The sequence below is a fragment of the Rana temporaria genome, chromosome 9 (assembly GCF_905171775.1).
Source record: "Rana temporaria chromosome 9, aRanTem1.1, whole genome shotgun sequence".
NCBI classification, from domain to species: Eukaryota; Metazoa; Chordata; class Amphibia; order Anura; family Ranidae; genus Rana; species Rana temporaria.
The window spans coordinates 126,598,042-126,616,148 of record NC_053497.1 but is presented as its reverse complement, the minus strand read 5'-3'; the positions used below and the strand labels follow the sequence as shown (position 1 = coordinate 126,616,148).

The window sequence follows — 18,107 nt, the reverse complement described above, 5'->3', positions numbered from 1 at the left end:
CAGCAGGAACTACTGCAATCTGTGTGTGCAGCTGAGGAGAGCTTGCATGAAGTGAAAAGCAACTTGCTTTAAAGTGACAGTGCTTCATTTTTTTGGTTTGACGGCGCAAAAGTTTGGTGGAGTGACTGCAAAGATGATGCAAGGGTTTGAGCCTGCCAGAGAGCATTGCAGACTGTTTTTTGCTAAACTAACTCCAGTTAAAGGGGAAGTGCATGTGGTTGCCCCTGGTAACGCTGGTGCAGACAGGCCAGCTGTTAATATGCAAAGTCTCATACTTACAAGAGGATGCAGTGGGGGACCTCCTGCTAAGGCTCTGAAGCAATAGTGTTGCTCACGAATATTCGTATTGCGAATATTCGGCTCGAATATGGCATATTCGAGTATTCGCGATATATTTCGAATTTCGCGGTGAATATTCGCTATTCCGAATATTCGCATTTTTTCAATTTTATTTTTAAAACAGATCACATCCTATCGACGTCTAAAAGCATTGCTGGTATGATTAGAGACCCTGGGCCGAGTAGCTAAGCTGAGGCGATCCTTTTATGTTGCCGAATATAAAAAAAAAAAATTGCGAAATTTCGCTAATGCGAATGCGAAAATGATTGCGAGTTTTCGATAACTGTGGTAGGAGAACTCTGATTGTCTCTGATGCAAAAGGGGGGGGCTTTGTGTATGTTTCTGTTATGAATATTTGTATGTTTGATATTATTTTTTTTTGTAAGAAGGAAAAAATTGCGCATACCTTAAAAAAAGGGGAGAATACAGCAGCAACTCAAAAATGTTATACAACATAAATTAATACAAGACAGAAAATGGAGTCACTCTACAAGAATAAAAATATGTCTAGTGACAAGACATGTGGGCAAATTATAAAATAAGCAAGCGCAAATAACTTGTGAAATACACAGTGAAACAAATATATAAAGAAATATAGTCCCAATAATAGAAAAATAATCTTTCATAAAAATGTCTTTGATATGTGAAGTGAAAAAAAGTCCAAAGCATGCAGAATGAACGTGTTCAATCTTCAAGGTGTTTGATTGACAAACGGCTGTGACAGATGGATAGAGTAAAGAATCACCACCAATGCAAAACACTTTTTATTTTCTATTGTAAAATATCACGAATATTCTGAGCCAATCAGAGTGCTCCTTCCGCATTTGCCGAATATTCGCAATTATTTTGTATTGTAAAATATCACGAATATTCTGAGCCAATCAGAGTGCTCCTTCCGCATTTGTTGAAATTTCGCAATTATTTTGTATTGTAAAATATCACGAATATTCTGAGCCAATCAGAGTGCTCCTTCCGCATTTGTCGAAATTTCGCAATTATGTTCGCATTCGCAATAGCGAAATTTCGCAATCATTTCATTTCGATAAAATATCACGAATATTCGAATTTAGCGAATATATCTCGAATATTCGACTATATATTTGAGATATATCGCGAAATCGAATATGGCGTATTCTGCTCAACACTATGAAGCAAGAGCGCTGTTTGCGGTGCAGTGAGTTGGGGCATGTTGTCTCCAAGTGCCCTTTGTCTCAGTCGCCAAGACAAGGTGACATGGCCCGACAAAGGTCTGCGACCATGTTTAGAAAACCTGATTTGAGTGCCAGTGTACAAAAGTCGGATCCGAAGTTCGAGAGGTATGTGGTTGCCCGTAGCAATGGTGGTGATATCAAGTCTGCAAACCATGTGAGAAACGTATTGCCGACAGAGGAGCGTAGTAAGTTGGAAGCAACAAGGCGTCAAGGATCGCAAAGTCGCTGCGTTTGGGAGAGTCAGCAAAGTACAGCTGGAAGAGTGCCGTCTCCCATAGCAACGAGAGGTCAAATAGTAACCGGAAGGAGGAGCTACAGTGGAGATGTGGAGAGGCGTCCCACTAAAGATGTGTGCAAAAATGTAACATGCCTGGAATGTGGTCGGCTGGGGCATGGGGTTTCTTCTTGTCCCAGGTTATGGAACATGGCTGAAGATATGGCTACTGGGCAGAAGTCTTTGTCTGCAAGCCCAGATTTTTTTGCAAGCGTGTTTGCAATCACCTCTGGCAACAGTAAGGAAGTACCTGTTGTGCCTGCAGGTGGTGCTAAGGAGTCAGCAGTGGCTGCTGCAGTTTCATCCCATGGCCACCAGGGAGAGTTGGCTAGTGTAGGTGCGATAAAGGACAGACAACGTACTCAAATGAACATGGCAGTCCCTGTTACAGTGATCGTAAGACTGTTGCTGGTAAATGCATGGAAAAGATTGACTATGTGAATGTGCACACTGGGGTTGCAGTGACCCCAAATGGGAGATCCACTGTCTGTGTGGAAAAGGACTTGCCTCGCTGCAGTACCCTGTCCAGTGGGGAGGCAAGTGGTAAAGTTGAATGTGACAATGTGATGGGTAAAACTGATAATATTGTGTTGTCTAAAGTTGATGGTCCAGTTGCTAATGGGCTAGTGCAACTCACTAGAGATAAAAATGTTGCTATAAACGCAGTTAAAGATGTGCTATCTCCCCTAGCAACTGAGACAAAGGTTATAGAGGTGTCCCTAGAAACCCCCAGGGAGCTCTGCGTTTTAGAGCCGGAGGTTGCCTCGGACAGCTATGGTGCCGCTCTGGTGAATAGGAGGGTACCTGAACATGGTAATGACAAAATGTTAAATGCTAAATCTTATATGTTTGAAAACACTCATGATGGAAATGTGTTATTGCAGTCTGGCAATGACAGGTGTGAAATCATTCATGCACTTAATGAAGCGCCACAAGAGCAAGGAGGTGAGGGTGTGGTATTGCAGCCTGCAATGGTTAAAAATGTATTACCACAGTCTGGTTTAACCAAAAGTGACGTTTGTAATGTGTCTGTTACTGAGCCACGCTGTCCCTCTGGTAGCGCAGAGATAACAGACTGGGACAGATGGGCAAAAAGCATATTGGCTTTGTTGGAAAAGGCCTCTGTTGGTAAAAGTGGAGCAGACATGATTTCTGCAGTGCCAGATGAAGGACCGGCAGAGCAACTTGTATGCAATGGTGCATCTGCTGCTGCAGATGTTGCTCACAAGATGGAAGCACCAAGTAACGGTGAACGCACAGAAGAGGTCTGTGATCCACAAAGGTTCTAATGATGTGGTAATGGATGGTCCCATGCCAAATGAGCTAATGTTGGTGGAAGTGCCAGATGGCACAGCAATAAATGAAATGATTGTAGTCAGAGGTCCAAATGTTGTGTTATGCGATGATGTTCAGCGATCGGGACAGTTTCTGGCAGAGGATCTCATGCCAATGGAGTTTGTGTATAGTGAAGCTGCCGGAGACAACCACTCCACTGGGTGTAGTTCCTCTCCAGACACTGCCCTGACAAACATGGGTGAAATGAAATATGACAAATGCATTGATATTTCTGACCATGATGAAAAATGCAGCATGTTGGCGAATTTTTGATGGTAACCTTAATGGTATCGGACCCTCAAGGCTCAGAAATCAGCCTTGGGTGGAAAAAGGTGCCAAGAGTAGTAAACTCCCTACTGATAAGGTGGCTAGGGTAGGTCCAAGGGAAATGGGAAGACAGCGCTTTTGGAAGCGTACACGTAAAAAGGCATGGGAGTGTCTTTGCAGACCCCAAAAAAATTTAGCAGGTGGACGCGGAGAAAGTCACCGGATGGGACAGGGTTGGGCCCATGTGGGTGGTAGCTTGCATGGTCATGCCAAAGTGAAGAGGTTGTTCAGGTGGTTCCAGGCCCTCCAGGAATTTATTTTTGTGGTAACGCATTGCCCCGGTGCTAAAATGGGGAATGCAGATGGGTTGTCCCGAGTGCATGCCTGCCTGGCAACCTGTGTCCCAACCCTAGGGTTGAAAAAAGAGGGGGGGTATGTGACAGGAAGTCAGGTAAATCTGTGGGTGTTGTCACAGACGGGACATACATTTCTGCCTTGTTTAGACAATACACCAATCGTTATTAGGCGTTGGCTGCAAAAATAGCCAGACAAGGTCTAAGGGCGTTGAAAGACTCCAGCTGTTCAGGATGAGGCAATTAAGGCCTCTGTAAGTAGTCCAAAGGATTACCACTGACTTGCTGCATCATTCCTAAGGCTTTGTGAGTAGGAGAGCAGCACTGAAAGTCTTCTGAGGAGGTGAGGAAAGGAGTGTTTTTTCTGTGTGATAAAAATCAAAAGACTATTGTTTTGTGCTGTACAACCAGCACTGTCTGCCCAGCGCTAGGCTGAGCCAGACTCCATAGACAGGTTCCTGTGTGGAAGGTAGACACCCAGAGTGGCTAGGGTTTATTTTATGTTTGATTTTGTTTATGTTGTTTGGATGTTTGCAATTGTTTTCCTGCAAGATGGAAAAATAAACCAAAAACTTTGTTTTCAAGCGTCTTCGACTGCCAGTCTGTATAAACTCAGTGTGTGGTGAACCCATCCAAGGGGTCACACACCCCGCTACCGAGCTAACCCCTCACAATACACAAGGTTGGATTTTCCGACAACAAGCTCACATCGAACATTTGTTGTCAGAAATTCCGACCGCATTACAGGAGAAATACATGTTTTATTATAAATAATAATAAAATAATAATAAAAAAAAAAATTAAGGCAATCCACGTGAATGGGTTTTGTGCAGTTGTAGTATAGCCCAGTGAACATGACAGGGGAGATGATTTTCTAATACACTTTTGCCACAGCTGCAGGGCTAATTATTGATCTTGTTTTTTTGCCATGAATACAAAAAGAAAATGTAATAAACAGAAAGCTTATCAAAAAGTCACTTCTACATAAAAGGATTTATTGTGTTAGTGATTTGGATCTGTAATAAACACTTGAGTACACAAGGGCAGAACGTTTTCTATGGAGCGAATCCAAACATTAACATCAGTACACAATAGGTACTTTTGTTAAGAACTATTTCAAGTTACTTAGCAAATTGGGATTGACCAGAGAAAAGCTGGCAAAGTCTAAATGCCATGTGCTACTATGAACCAACCTGTTAGAGCTACCAGAATGTAGGACTGTGAATTCCCTTTAAGTATTAATTATAGAAAATACCTGACATAAATTCAGTTAGTAAATGCATTACAATTTTAAATATGAATATGTACCAATAGATGTAAAAAGTAGTGTAAAATCACAGATATTCTCTTGATGCAGTTATATTACTAATATTGTGTTAATTCAGTAGTTAATAGAGAAGACAGATGTCCAAAATGTGAATAGACAGCCTTTGAACATAGAGTATGGAGGAACTAATGCTGGCCATACACTAGTAGAACTTAGTTTTTTCCATTTTAAGAACATTCATTTTCGACAGCAGTCTCTGCTGTAATTCATCCCAAAGGTGTTCTATCAGGTTAAGGTCAGTACTCTGTGCAGGCCAGTTAAGTAACATAGTCAGGTTGAAAAAAAAAATCATACAATCCCTTATACACAATTCTTTACCCACAGTTGATCCAGAGGAATGCAAAAACCCCCAGCAAAGCATGATCCAATTTGCTACAGCAGGGGAAAAAATTCCTTCCTGAAGTTCCTCCACCCCAAACTTGACCCACTCTTCCTTTGAAAACTGCTCCAGGTCTCTCTTATTGGAAGGGCGCCTTTTCCCAACAGCAATTTTAACATCTCTCCACAGGTGTTCAATGGGATTTAGATCTGGACTCATTGCTGGCCACTTTAGAACTCTCCAGCGCTTTGTTGCCATCCATTTCTGGGTGCTTTTTGATGTATGTTTGGGGTCATTATCCTGCTGGAAGACCCAAGATCTTGGACGTAAACCCAGCTTTCTGACACTGGGCTCTACAGTGCGACCCAAAATCATGTGGTAATCCTCAGATTTCATGATGCCTTGCATACATTCAAGGCACCCAGTGCCAGAGGCAGCAAAACAACCCCAAAACATCATTCAACCTCCACCATATTTTACTGTAGATACTGTTCTTTTCTTTGTAGGCCTCATTTTGTTTTCGGTAAACAGTAGAATAATGTGCTTTACCAAAAAGTTCTATCTTGGTCTCATCTGTCCACAAGACGGTAACCCAGAAGGATTTTGGCTTACTCAAGTACGTTTTGGCAAACTGTAGTCTTGCTTTTTTATGTCTCTGTGTAAGAAGTGGGGTCCTCCTGGGTCTCCTGCCATAGCGTTTCATTTAAATGTCGATGGATAGTTGGCCCTGACACTGATGCTCCCTGAGCCTGCAGGACAGCTTGAATTTCTTTGCAATTTGTTTTGGGCGGTTTATCCACCATCCGGACTATTCTGCATTGCAACCTTTCATCTATTTTTTCTCTTCCGTCCACGCCCAGAGAGATTGGTTACAGTGCCAGGGGTTGCAAACTTCTTGATAACTGTGGCACTGTGAACAAAGACAAATCTAGATCTCTGGAGATGGACTTCTAACCTTGAGATTGTTGATATTTTTCCACAATTTTGGTTCTCAAGTCCTCAGACAGTTCTCTTCTCCTCTTTCTGTTGTCCATGCTTAGTGTGGCACACACAGACACACAATGCAAAGACTAAGTGAACTTTTCTCCTTTTTATCTGCTTTCAGGTGTGATTTTTATATTGCCCACACCTGTTACTTGCCCCAGGTGAGTTTAACGGAGCATCACATGCTTGAAACAATCTTATTTATCCACAATTTTGAAAGGGTGCCAAGAATTTTGACCAGCCATTTTTGGAGTTTTGTATGACATTATGTCCAATTTTTGTTTTGTTCCAATACACACAAAGGGAATAAACATGTGTATAGCAAAACATGTGTTACTGCAATACATTAATGAGAGAAATACTTGATTTTCTGGGAAAATTTCTAGGGTACCAACAATTTCGGCCATGAATGTATGTTGTTTTTCACTATCACTATTGTAGCACGTGTTATTTGCACATAGTAGTTTTCTATTTATCTATAACAGCGGTTTAACTTCTGATATCACGCATGACAACATCTCGCTGTCAGTGGTTGTTAAAGAGTGCAGCCATGTGTCTCCAATGCAGCCATGTGTCCCCAATGCAGCCATGTGTCCCCATTGCAGCCTGTGTCCCCAGTGCAGCCATGTGTCCCCATTGCAGCCTGTGTCCCCAGTGCAGCCATGTGTCCCCAGTGCAGCCTGTGTCCCCAGTGCAGCCATGTGTCCCCAGTGCCGCCACAGTGCAGCCATGTGTCCCCATTTCAGCCTGTGTCACCATTACAGCCTGTGTCCCCAGTGCAGCCATGTGTCCCCATTGCAGCCTGTGTCCCCAGTGCAGCCATGTGTCCCCAGTGCAGCCTGTGTCCCCAGTGCAGCCTGTGTCCCCAGTGCAGCCATGTGTGCCCATTGCAGCCTGTGTCCCCAGTGCAGCCTACCTGTTCTGGTAGGAGGAGCCGCCGCCTGGTTGTTCAGAGAGCGGGGAACATAACAGCTTTCAATTTAATAGCTGTGTTCCCCGCGGCGAGCTGTCATATACCCCCTTGTCCGGGAAACTTTGATAGACAGATCACCCGTCCAATCCTGGGATGAGTGATCTGTCTATCAAAGTGCCCGGACAACAGGGAGGGGCTGTATATGACGGCCGCGGCGGGGGAACACAGCTATTGAATTGAAAGCTGTTATGTTCCCCGCGCTCTGAACAACTAGGTGACGGCGGTGACTCTTCTCTCTTCCCCTAAGATCACTCCTTGCTCGCCCCCCCTGCTCCCAGGCTGCCCAAAATGCGAGCAGGCGAGTGGAAATTTTGAGGGCTGTGCTAGTATACTGATTTTCAAGGACATGCGACAGACGGCGACATTTCGACATTTCGCTTATTATATTGTAAAAATCAATGATAACCAAATGGTAGGCTGCCTATGCTGCTGGTACTGTTCACACTCTCATAAATGTGCCAAGTATATTTAAATATGAGACATTTCGCTTATTGTCTGGTCTCCCTCATTCCTGTACCCTCAGTACCCCAGTATGTGACAAAATGTATAAGCTGATTTTGGCAAAGTGTTTTTTTTTTTTTTCAGATGGCACAGGCAATGGAAAGAAGTGTTTTTTGTTTTCGCTCTTGATCGTGGCTATGTTTATCACCTCTTTCTACTGGTGAGTTTGTTAATAATATGCAGTGGCTTATCTAGCACATCTGGCACACAGGACTGGTCATTATTTTGCACCCACCCAAGAAAAATGGTAGGCCAAAACTGTGGGTGTGGGGTTGGATTGCATCAACAGTGGCAGGCAGGGCCGCCATCAGGGGGGTACAGGCAGTACACCTGTAGGGGGCCCGGAGGTCCCCAGGGGCCCGGATGGCAACCCCCTTTTTTTTAGGGGTCCGGAAGTCCACAGGGCCCCAGATGGCAACCCCCCTTTTTTTTTTATTAAAAAAAAAAACAATTATATAGTTATTTATTTATTTTTTTAAAGGGACAATTTTTTTTTTTTTTAGGGGTCCGGAGGTTGTTATTATTATTATTATTATTATTATTATTATTAAAGGGCCCAGAGGTCCTGGATGGCAACCCCCCTTGTATATATGTATATATATATTTTTTTTTTTAAAGGGCCCTGGATGTAAACTCCCCCTTTTTGTTTTATAAATGTTTTTTTTTTATATATTTGTTTTTATTTATTTTTTATTAAAGGGTCCAGAGGTTTCTTTTTTTATTATTATTAAAGGGCCCAGAGGTCCCGGATGGCAACCCCCCTTTTTTTGTAATTTATTTTTATAAAAAATAATAATAATTTGTTATATATATAGGGCCCAGAGGTCCCCAGGGCCCCAGATGGCAACCCCTCTTTTTAAAATAAAATTAAAATTATATTTTTTTCAGGCGGCAGCACCCCCCCCCCCCCCGGTTCTCTGCTCCAGGGGGCCCATGCTTGAAGCTGTGTAAGGGACCCCATAATTCCTGATGGCGGCCCTGGTGGCAGGGGCTTAAATGGCTATATGCTTTAATGACTGTGCCACAAGCGAGTATGTAACAGACAGTGCAAAACCCCAGTACACTCATTGTAATAAAATAAAACTGTTCTATTGCATAGCCTTTACCACACACAGCTAAACTTAAAGTGATATTAAAGGAGAAGTCCTGCCTGAGCTTGTTTGGATGTACTTCTCCTTTTCTCCAATTTGTTTTGCACTCCTGTGACCGATTTTCTGAAGTCCGTTCTCTGCTGATGTCACAGAAGTCAGTCCAGGCACCACGTCATTTCGACAATAAAGTCTGGATCTTCCTGGTGGGGGCTGCTGCACACCAAAGGTCTTTTACCAACATGCATAGAATGCACCTTGAGCCTTTACAAACACTTTAACAAATAATGTGCTGTACAATACTGGTGTAGTCAGAGTCTGGAACAGCTGCACATAGCAACCAATCGGCTTCTATCTTCAGCTAGTTCAGCTTTGAAAATGAAAGCTATGATCTGATTGGTTGCCATGCACAGCTGCTCAAGATTCTGTCTGCTCCAGAATCAGGAATTCAGACAGGCGCTGAGACAGGTCCTGTATGCTGAGACACTTTTTGCTGCATCTGCATCCACCTATAGAAGTGGGTGCACAGATCCGACACTGTGGGGGCCATTTACTATTGCGCGAATATGCGATTGCGCGGTGCATATAAATAGCGCCCAATTAAAAGTTCAGGTGGGCGAACGCGCAATGTATCCCATACTCATTCACATGGGGGGATAGGATCTGGGGGCCCCCTTGTTGAAGGGGGCTTCCAGATTCCGATAAGCCCCTACCTGCAGAACCCCAACAAACAATGGCTAGGGATGTCGGGTGAGGCTCTTGTGCCCATCAAGATGGGGACAAGGTGAATTGGGGGGGACAACAAAGCATCCTCCCCATGTTGATGTCATGTGGGCTGGTATGGTTCAGTAGGGGGCGCTCGCTCATCCCCCTCCTTTTCCTGACCTCCAGGCTGCATGCTCGGATAAGGGTCTGGTCTGAATTTGGGGGGGGGGCGGCACGCACATTTAAAAAAAAAATATTGGTGTTGGGTTCCCCTTAATGTGCATACCAGACCCAAAGGGCGTGGTATGTATTGGGGGGACCCTGTGCCGTCTTTTTCCTTGATTTTTTAAATTTCACGCCATAATGTTAGTGAATAATTACATACCATTGCATGCATTTGAAGGGTTAAAATTATGGAATAAAGTGCATTGGCTAATTATGGTGCTGTGTACAAGTTTTCAGGAGGTGATACCATTAGTGGGATTTGAACCTATGGCTTGAACCTTTGAAGGTAGTGGGCATACCACTACACTACAGAGCTGAGCACAACCATACCTAGAAAATACAAATTACTAATGTTAGGGAGAATCATTGACTGGAACAGACATGTAAACACCTGGACTGACCCGATAAGACTATGGGGAACTCGTGCCAGCAGGTAGGGACTGTGCTCTACACTTTGTAGACACGGATTGGCGGACTTTCGTTTTGGAAAGCTATACAGTAACACCACTTCATCCACTCAATACTGGATCCCATACAATTTACCCACGAATTTACAACATTTGAAAATTACTGTACAGACGAAGGAGTACTACCCCAAGTACTCACGAAAACATACTCTCTACTTAACACCCCATCAACACAACCTGACCTGGTGTTCTTACGAACTTGGGGACAGGACCTAAAACAGACTTTCACTGACGTGCAAACACAAAATATTCTTAGATTTTCTCTAAAATCGTTCATCTGCACAAGAATCCAAGAAACGAACTATAAGATTATAACCAGGTGGTACTATACATAAATTCTTCCCTACCATGACAGATAAATGCTGGCGGTGTCAAAAGGATAAAGGAACACTCCTCCATATCTTTTGGTCATGCCCACTATTACTGCATTTTTGGATAACCGTAGAGACGATCACACAAAAGTTCACTGATCACCCAATTCAAAAAGATGCAACGTTCTTCCTACTGCACCCCTCTAAAATCCTGGCGCGATAATACTAGAAATCCATTGTGAGACACTTGCTCAATGCTGCATAATTTTGCATTCTGACTACCTGGAAACAAAACACACCTCCATCCATTGGATTGTGGTTGTTGTTTTTTCTATCTTTGGTTTCCTCAACTGATGGTTTTATAACCAGTTTTTTGGGGGCTGTGTATTTGATTGAGACACGAACACTCCGACTGATCATGCTCTTGACCAAACATGTGACGGATTGCTTAAGATGTTATTTCAGGTGCTAGCACATTGGATCAGGAACGTTTATGGTCAAATTGTATGAGCACTATGTTATTGTACTTGTCTGTTGCGACAGTCTAGATGTTTTTATGTTTTATGTTATAGATGGCAATGTGAATCTCATTGCAAAGCCTACATGTCTGTGATATGGTCTACTGTGACCACAGTTGTTCTGTACCTCTTCTGTACCCTTTTGTTTTTTGAAAAAAGGAAAATTAAAAAAAACTTATATTTAAAGAAAAATATATATTATGGTACCAACCATGCTCATGTGGCATTGGCTATTGGGCATTTGCCTATTGTCAGCATATGCTGCTGATTAAGATGTAAGCTTTGCGGTTTTTATTTTCACACTATATAGCTGGTTGCTAAGCAAGTGGCTGTAAAGCCGGCCGCCGCGTTCTTAACAACCAATGAGTCCTAAGCTGTCAGCAGGGATTCCCTGCTGACAGGTGAATGTAAAAAAAAAACTTGCTGTCCAAAAAAAGCGCAAAATAAAACAATGTGAAGCCCCCCCCCCGGGCCATACCAGGCCCGTTGGGTCTAGTATGGATTCGGAGGGGAACCCCCAATGCGAAAATTTAAAAAAATATGTTGTTGGGTCCCCCCAAAATCCATACCAGGCCCTTTGGGTCTGGTATAGATTTTAAGGGGAAGTCCATACCAAGGCCAGGAAAGGGTAGGGGACAAGTGAAAACCCCCCTCCTGAACCGTACCAAGCCACATGCCCTCAACATGGGGAGAGTGTTTTGGGAATAACAGACCAGTTAGCCTAACATCAATAGTATGCAAGCTCTTGGAGGGGATGATAAGGAACTATGGGATTAGAAACTAGCTACAAGGGCGAGTTCAGAGGGTGGTTATAAATGGGGAATACTCGGAATTGTCAGGGGTGGGAAGTGGGGTCTCCCTCTTCTGTGGTGGGAACAATCCTGTTTAATTTGTTCATAAAGGAGGAGGATGGGATAAACAGTTCAATCTCTGTATTTGCGGTTGACACTAAGCTAAGCAGGGCAATAACTTCTCCGCATATGTAAGGTACCTGTGGTAGGTAGTGTCCAAGGTGGATTAAAAGTATGGTAGGGAGAGCTATGAAACTATTAAATTAATATTGTAAATAAATAAGTAAACATATATAACAGTGTCACTTGTGTAAATTGGTACTCAAACCTTCAATCAAGTGTACAATATTTAATCTTGGATACAATATAAGAATAATCAGCCATGTCTTCACAACATGTGCTGAAAAAGAAAATAGAAAAAAGTGATTGTTCAATGTGAAAAACAAAAACCACAGGGAACTTTTCTTCTGCTGTTGAAATGAACCACCTTCACCGACTGTGTTGTCACCCAAAGTGCTCTATAAGTGGATGTCTGCTTACCAGATGGATACAAAAAGAACCAGACTAGTGTAATCCCGTTTTATTTTAAAATGATAAAAACAATAAGCCAAATGGCTGCTTACAGTTAAAAGTGCCTTCTCCTGGCACTGAGGCTGGACGGAATGTCAGATAGTATAGGAAGCACTGTGTACGGCGTGGTGACTGGTGTGCATTCCATTGCCAGCAACAAACAACCAAAGGGACCAGAAGTGATGTAATCAGTAACCAGATACAGCCTCGGCGTACGTTTCGTAATCACGTCTTCAGGAAGTGTCCTTGGTTACCACCACACAGGTTCCCCATATCCCAGTTTTATACATAGTGCCCAGGATTCACAATTGCAAAAATAACCCCCCGGGCCGACCCATTATAAGTGGGATCGGTTCTCTCTATTCCTGGGTGGGAGAGTATCTAGACATTTACCCCATTATAGAGTCATTTCTTTGTAGAAGGATTACAACAAGCTATGGGTAATAACTGATACTGATGGTGTCCTTGGAGCGTATATCCAGAGAGGGACGGTCACAATATTACATTGCCTCCAACAGTGTACGTCACTGTGTCAAGTGATCACACCCAGAAGATACGGGCGGTTTGTTCAAGGAGCTGGCCGGTTCGTTTTTCTTTGATGCTTTTATGTCTACAATTTTGATGTAAGTGCACATCTTTTTATCATTCATTAAATCTCGAGGATCTTACGCTATGCGAGTTCTTTCTTTCTTTAAATCCTGTATGGGTACACTGTTGAAGGCAATGTAATATTGTGAGCGTCCCTCTCTGGAGATACGCTTCAAGGACACCATCAGTATATGCTGTCTATGATCTCCTGTAATTAAGAGATCATAGAGTTCCGGTAAGAGTCAGTGTGTGATTGTGGTGGAGGTGCTTCTATCATCACTCTTTCCAGGAAGTTGGGGAATATTTACACTTGGGAGATCATTGAATATGATCATCTGTTTATGCTTTTGACTTTATGGTGGATTATGGTTAACCCATAATTGTTCACAAGACTTATTAATTTAAGTTCACGGTTTGACCACTGTTTGTCACTAATTTTCTTTGTATCATTTGCGCTGTTTGCAGGGCATCTTAGTAATACGCACATTAGCGCAACTTTTTTCTTTGTACATTTGTAATGTAGGCTCTCTATGTTTGCCTAAGAACAGCTCTGAGGCTGTTAAAACCAATTCACCACTTTTTTTTTTAAATCAACTTTATTTTTATTCTTTTCTTTTCTTATTACATACATAGATATGCCTATTCGGCATTCCATTACATTTCATTTGACATACATTTTACCACATTATACCACAATTTTATGTTCCTATAATATTCCAATGTAAGTCTCTATCTTTTTATATCCCCCCTCCCCCCTGTCCTCTGCACTCTACATAGAAAATCTGTCCGTCACCAATTTTGGTGGTGCAACACTCACATCTCTCAGCCAGGAGTACCAAATCTCCTCAAATTTACCCTCTGCTTTCCTTCGTTTATAAGCCAGGTGTTCTCTTCCCAACAGGGAGTTGACATATGCAATCCATTGCTTCCCCGTGGGGACCCCCGGAGCCATCCAATAACGTGCAATGAGTTTTCTTGCCAAATACAACAGTCTTGTTACCATATAGTACTTTCCTTTTGTAAACTCTTCAGGTTCACCACTACCATCCCCTCCCCTATTAGCAGGGCTTCTTCACTATTTAAGCGTGTGTACACAGTAACCAAGTACGCTTCCTGAAGACGTGATTACGAAACGTACGTCAAGGCGGCATCTGGTTACGCGATTACATCACTTCCGGTCCCTCTGGTTGGTCGTCGCTGGCGGTAATATGCACGCCAGTCACCCCGCCGAACACAGGGCTTCCCATGCTATCTGACATGCCATCCAGCCTCAGTGCCGGAAGAAGGCACTTTTAACTGTAAGCAGCAATTTGGCTTTTTGTTTATATCATTTTAAAATAAAAATAGGATTACACTATTCTGGTTCTTTTTGTATCCATCCATATATATCCTATCTGGTATCCATATTTGGGGAGAGGAACAGACCTCTGTACGGTCTCCATCACATTGCAGCAAGCAATATCTTGCTAAAGCTCAGTTGACCTTTTTTTAACTAACAACGTGAACACCATCTGGTAAGCAGACATCTACTTATAGAGCACTTTGGGTGACAACAGCACAGTCGGTGAAGGTGGTTCATTTCAACAGCAGAAGAAAAGTTCCCTGTGGTTTTTGTTTTTCACATTGGACAATCACTTTTTTCTGTTTTCTTTTTCAGCACATGTTGTGAAGACATGGCTGATTATTCTTATAATGTATCCAAGATTTAATATTGCACACTTGATTGATGGTTTGAGTACCAATTTACACCAGTGACACTGTTATATATGTTTACTTATTTATTTACAATATTAATTCAATAGTTTCATAGCGCTCCCTACCATACTTTTAATCTAATCTGCACTAGTGGTATTCACACGTTTGGGGTAGCTGCTCTATTTTCAATTGTATTTATATTTTTTATTTATTGTTAAAAAAAAATTATATATATCTTTTTTGGGGCAAGATAATTACCTTGCGTCCATTAAGTGTCCAAAGTGGAGTTTGTATGCTGAGGATTCAGACCTAAACGTAGTTGGGCAGGTAAAGTCAGTAACAGATCAGGCAAAGCGGTACAAAATCCAAATCCAAAGAATGGTCAGACGGGCAGAAGTCATACACAGGCTGGCGGTCAAGTACCAAATCAGCATGCTGGAGAATGGTCAAGAATTCATGTAGAGATTCAATACACGGTAGTACAAATCACAGAGTTATTAATACACCCAGGAAGCTAGTCCAAACAAGCGAGCACTGAGTAACAGGAAGTGCTGCTATTGATTTGCTGCTTGATTGTACATTGTCCGCAGCTGGCAGCAGGTGGGGCTAGTGAGTCCAAGGCAATGCATCAAGCTGGGAGAATATCGCAATAATTCCAGAGCTCCTCCGTGACACAACAGGCAAGACTGCAGCTGTGGGACCAGGAACATCCCAGATCAAAGACAACCAGGTACATGACGTGGACCCCTTCGGGGCCTAGCAGGAAAGGAGGCATGGAAGTCTCGAATAAGAACAGGGGCATGCAAATCTTTGGCTGGGACCCTGGAATGGTCTGTGACCGGATATCCCTTCCAATGAACCGGAAACCATAGGCCACAACCAGTGGCGGCTGGTGCTCAAAATTTTTGGGGGGCGCAAACGAAAAAAAAAAAAAACAATTGCAGCCTCACTGTACCTATCAATTGTCACCACTGTGCCATGCCATCAAATGTAGTCACTGTGCCATCAAAACACAACCACTGTGCCATCAAAACGCAGCCACTGTGCCATGCCATCAAAAGGCAGCCACCGTGCCATCAAAACACAGCCACTTTGCCATGCCATCAAAACGCAGCCACCGTGCAATGCCATCAAAACACAGCCACTGTGCCATGCCATCAAACGCAGCTACTGTGCCATCAAATGTCACCACTATGCCATCAAACACAGCCACTGTGCCCCCAATTGTCGCCACTGTGCCCCCAATTGTTGCCACTGTGCCCCCAATTGTCGCCACTGTGCCCCCAATTGTCGCCACTGTGCCCCCAATTGTCACCACTGTGCCCCCAATTTTCGCCACTGTGCCCCCAATTGTAGCCACTGTGCCCCCAATTGTAGCCACTGTGCCCCCAATTGTTGCCATTGTGCCCCCAATTGTTGCCACTGTGCCCCCAATTGTCACCACTGTGCCCCCACTTGTAGCCACTATGCCCCCACTTGTAGCCACTGTGCCCCCACTTGTAGCCACTAGCCACCGTGCCCAGTACCCCCCCTGGCACTTACCTTTATGGCTTCTACGTCCCTCGATGTCCCTCGTCCCGCCCTCGATGACGCTTCAGCCAATCAGGTTACCTGATTGGCTGAGACGCCTGTCAGTCTTATCCTCGGACGCTGGCCCTGATAGGCACTTCCACACAGCCAGCCAGCTGCCGCTATTCAGCTGACCGGCGCTCAATGTCCGGTCAGCTGAATAGTGGGCGGCAGCGGCGAAAATATACAGATTCATACAGTGTATGAATCTGTATATTTTACTGGCTGTGAGCGAGCCAGAGGGGGCGGCGCTCCTGCATCCCTATGGACGCACCGCCACTGGCCACAACCCTGCCATCAAGAATCTTAGAGACTTCAAACTAATTTTGTCCATCAACAAGAACAGGAGGAGGTAGCAGTTGCATTCTGGAGTAGTGATAGAAAATGTACTTTTTGTGGAGGGAAACGTAGAATACGACATGTATCCGGAGAGAGGAGGGCAATTTCAACTGATAGAAGACTGGCCCGACTCGAGCAATAATTCTGTAAGGACCGATGAGTCAAGGGCCCAATTTGGTAGAAGGTTTTTTCAGTTTCAGGTATTTGGTTGATAGCCAAACTCTGTCCCCTAACACATATGGAGGTATATGGCGTCTTCGTTTGTTGGAGAAAAGCGCATTCTTGCCTGTTGCCTGTTGACTTCCGTAGTAATAGGCAAATCTTTTTCCAGTGTAGCAGAATAATTTTCACCCACTGATCTGCTGCTGATACACCAGAAGAAGGCTGAAGTAGGGGAAAAGTCTGAGGGGCTGCGTAGAACTATGTGGTATGAATAGCACTGTGCCAATGGGAGTTAATGGCGAGTCCAGCCAAAGGAAAATACTCAGACCAGTTGGAGTGTAACGCATTGACATAATGACGCAGATAGGTTTACAGGGTCTAGTTCATGTTTTCAGTTTGACCATCTGTTTGAGGGTGATGTGAGGTAGAGAGTGAGATTATGAGATAACAATGAAACTATCTGCGATACAATCACATTGTTAACATATGAAGGCGTACATCACCGAGTGTTGAGACAATTATGTAGATTTTTGTGGTAATTATCTTACCATCTAAATCTTGTCTCCCTCGCCCAGACAACCCAACTGGGAGCATACTGTGTCGAGGAGGGGGAAACATTGCTACCAAAGATTAGGAAATTTAGAATAAACAGAGTATATTGAGTTATATATGGTACATAAACAAACCCCGTAATATGGGATTTCTCTGTGAGTAAAGGAGTGCAGAAAGGGAAGAAAAAAAGATGATGTTTGTTATCAGTAAACGGAACATTTGTAAGTGTTGACCTTAAAATCCAAGGTCCAAATTATGCCCGAACTAAACTTGTTGTAGCGTTTGTAACAGACAATCCCCTCGTGTTTATATGCCAAACCAAGTGGGGGTACCAGGGTATACAGAGTAGAGTAGAGGAGGAAGAAGGATAAAGGAAAGAGTGAATATGAGAGGATACAAAGGCATCAGATAGCTACTTAGAACTAGATTCGTTGTATTCTGCTTTAGGAGCCGTGGGAGATGTTGTATATAGGCTCTCCACGGTTCCCATACCATGTCGTGTTTATCTGCAGTGGACTGGAGATCTGGAGATCTTTTCCTGAACCGTCACCCAGGATATTTTCCTTTTAGAAGCAGCATTCGGAGAGACTTAGGACATCCTACTTGGCATCAGTTAAGTAAGGCAATCTCAGGCGTTTTTTGGC

General features: G+C 43.4%; 1 protein-coding gene across 1 annotated transcript in view; it reads left to right on the top strand.

Moving 5' to 3' along the window:
* The window catches only part of LOC120914023 (histo-blood group ABO system transferase-like), a 177,918-nt gene that overhangs the window by 68,630 nt on the left and 91,181 nt on the right, over nt 1-18,107 (top strand). Inside the window, exon 2 of the mRNA XM_040324452.1 lies at nt 7,968-8,043. Coding sequence (XP_040180386.1) covers nt 7,968-8,043 — 76 coding nt within the window. The remainder of the gene's footprint in view (nt 1-7,967; nt 8,044-18,107) is intronic.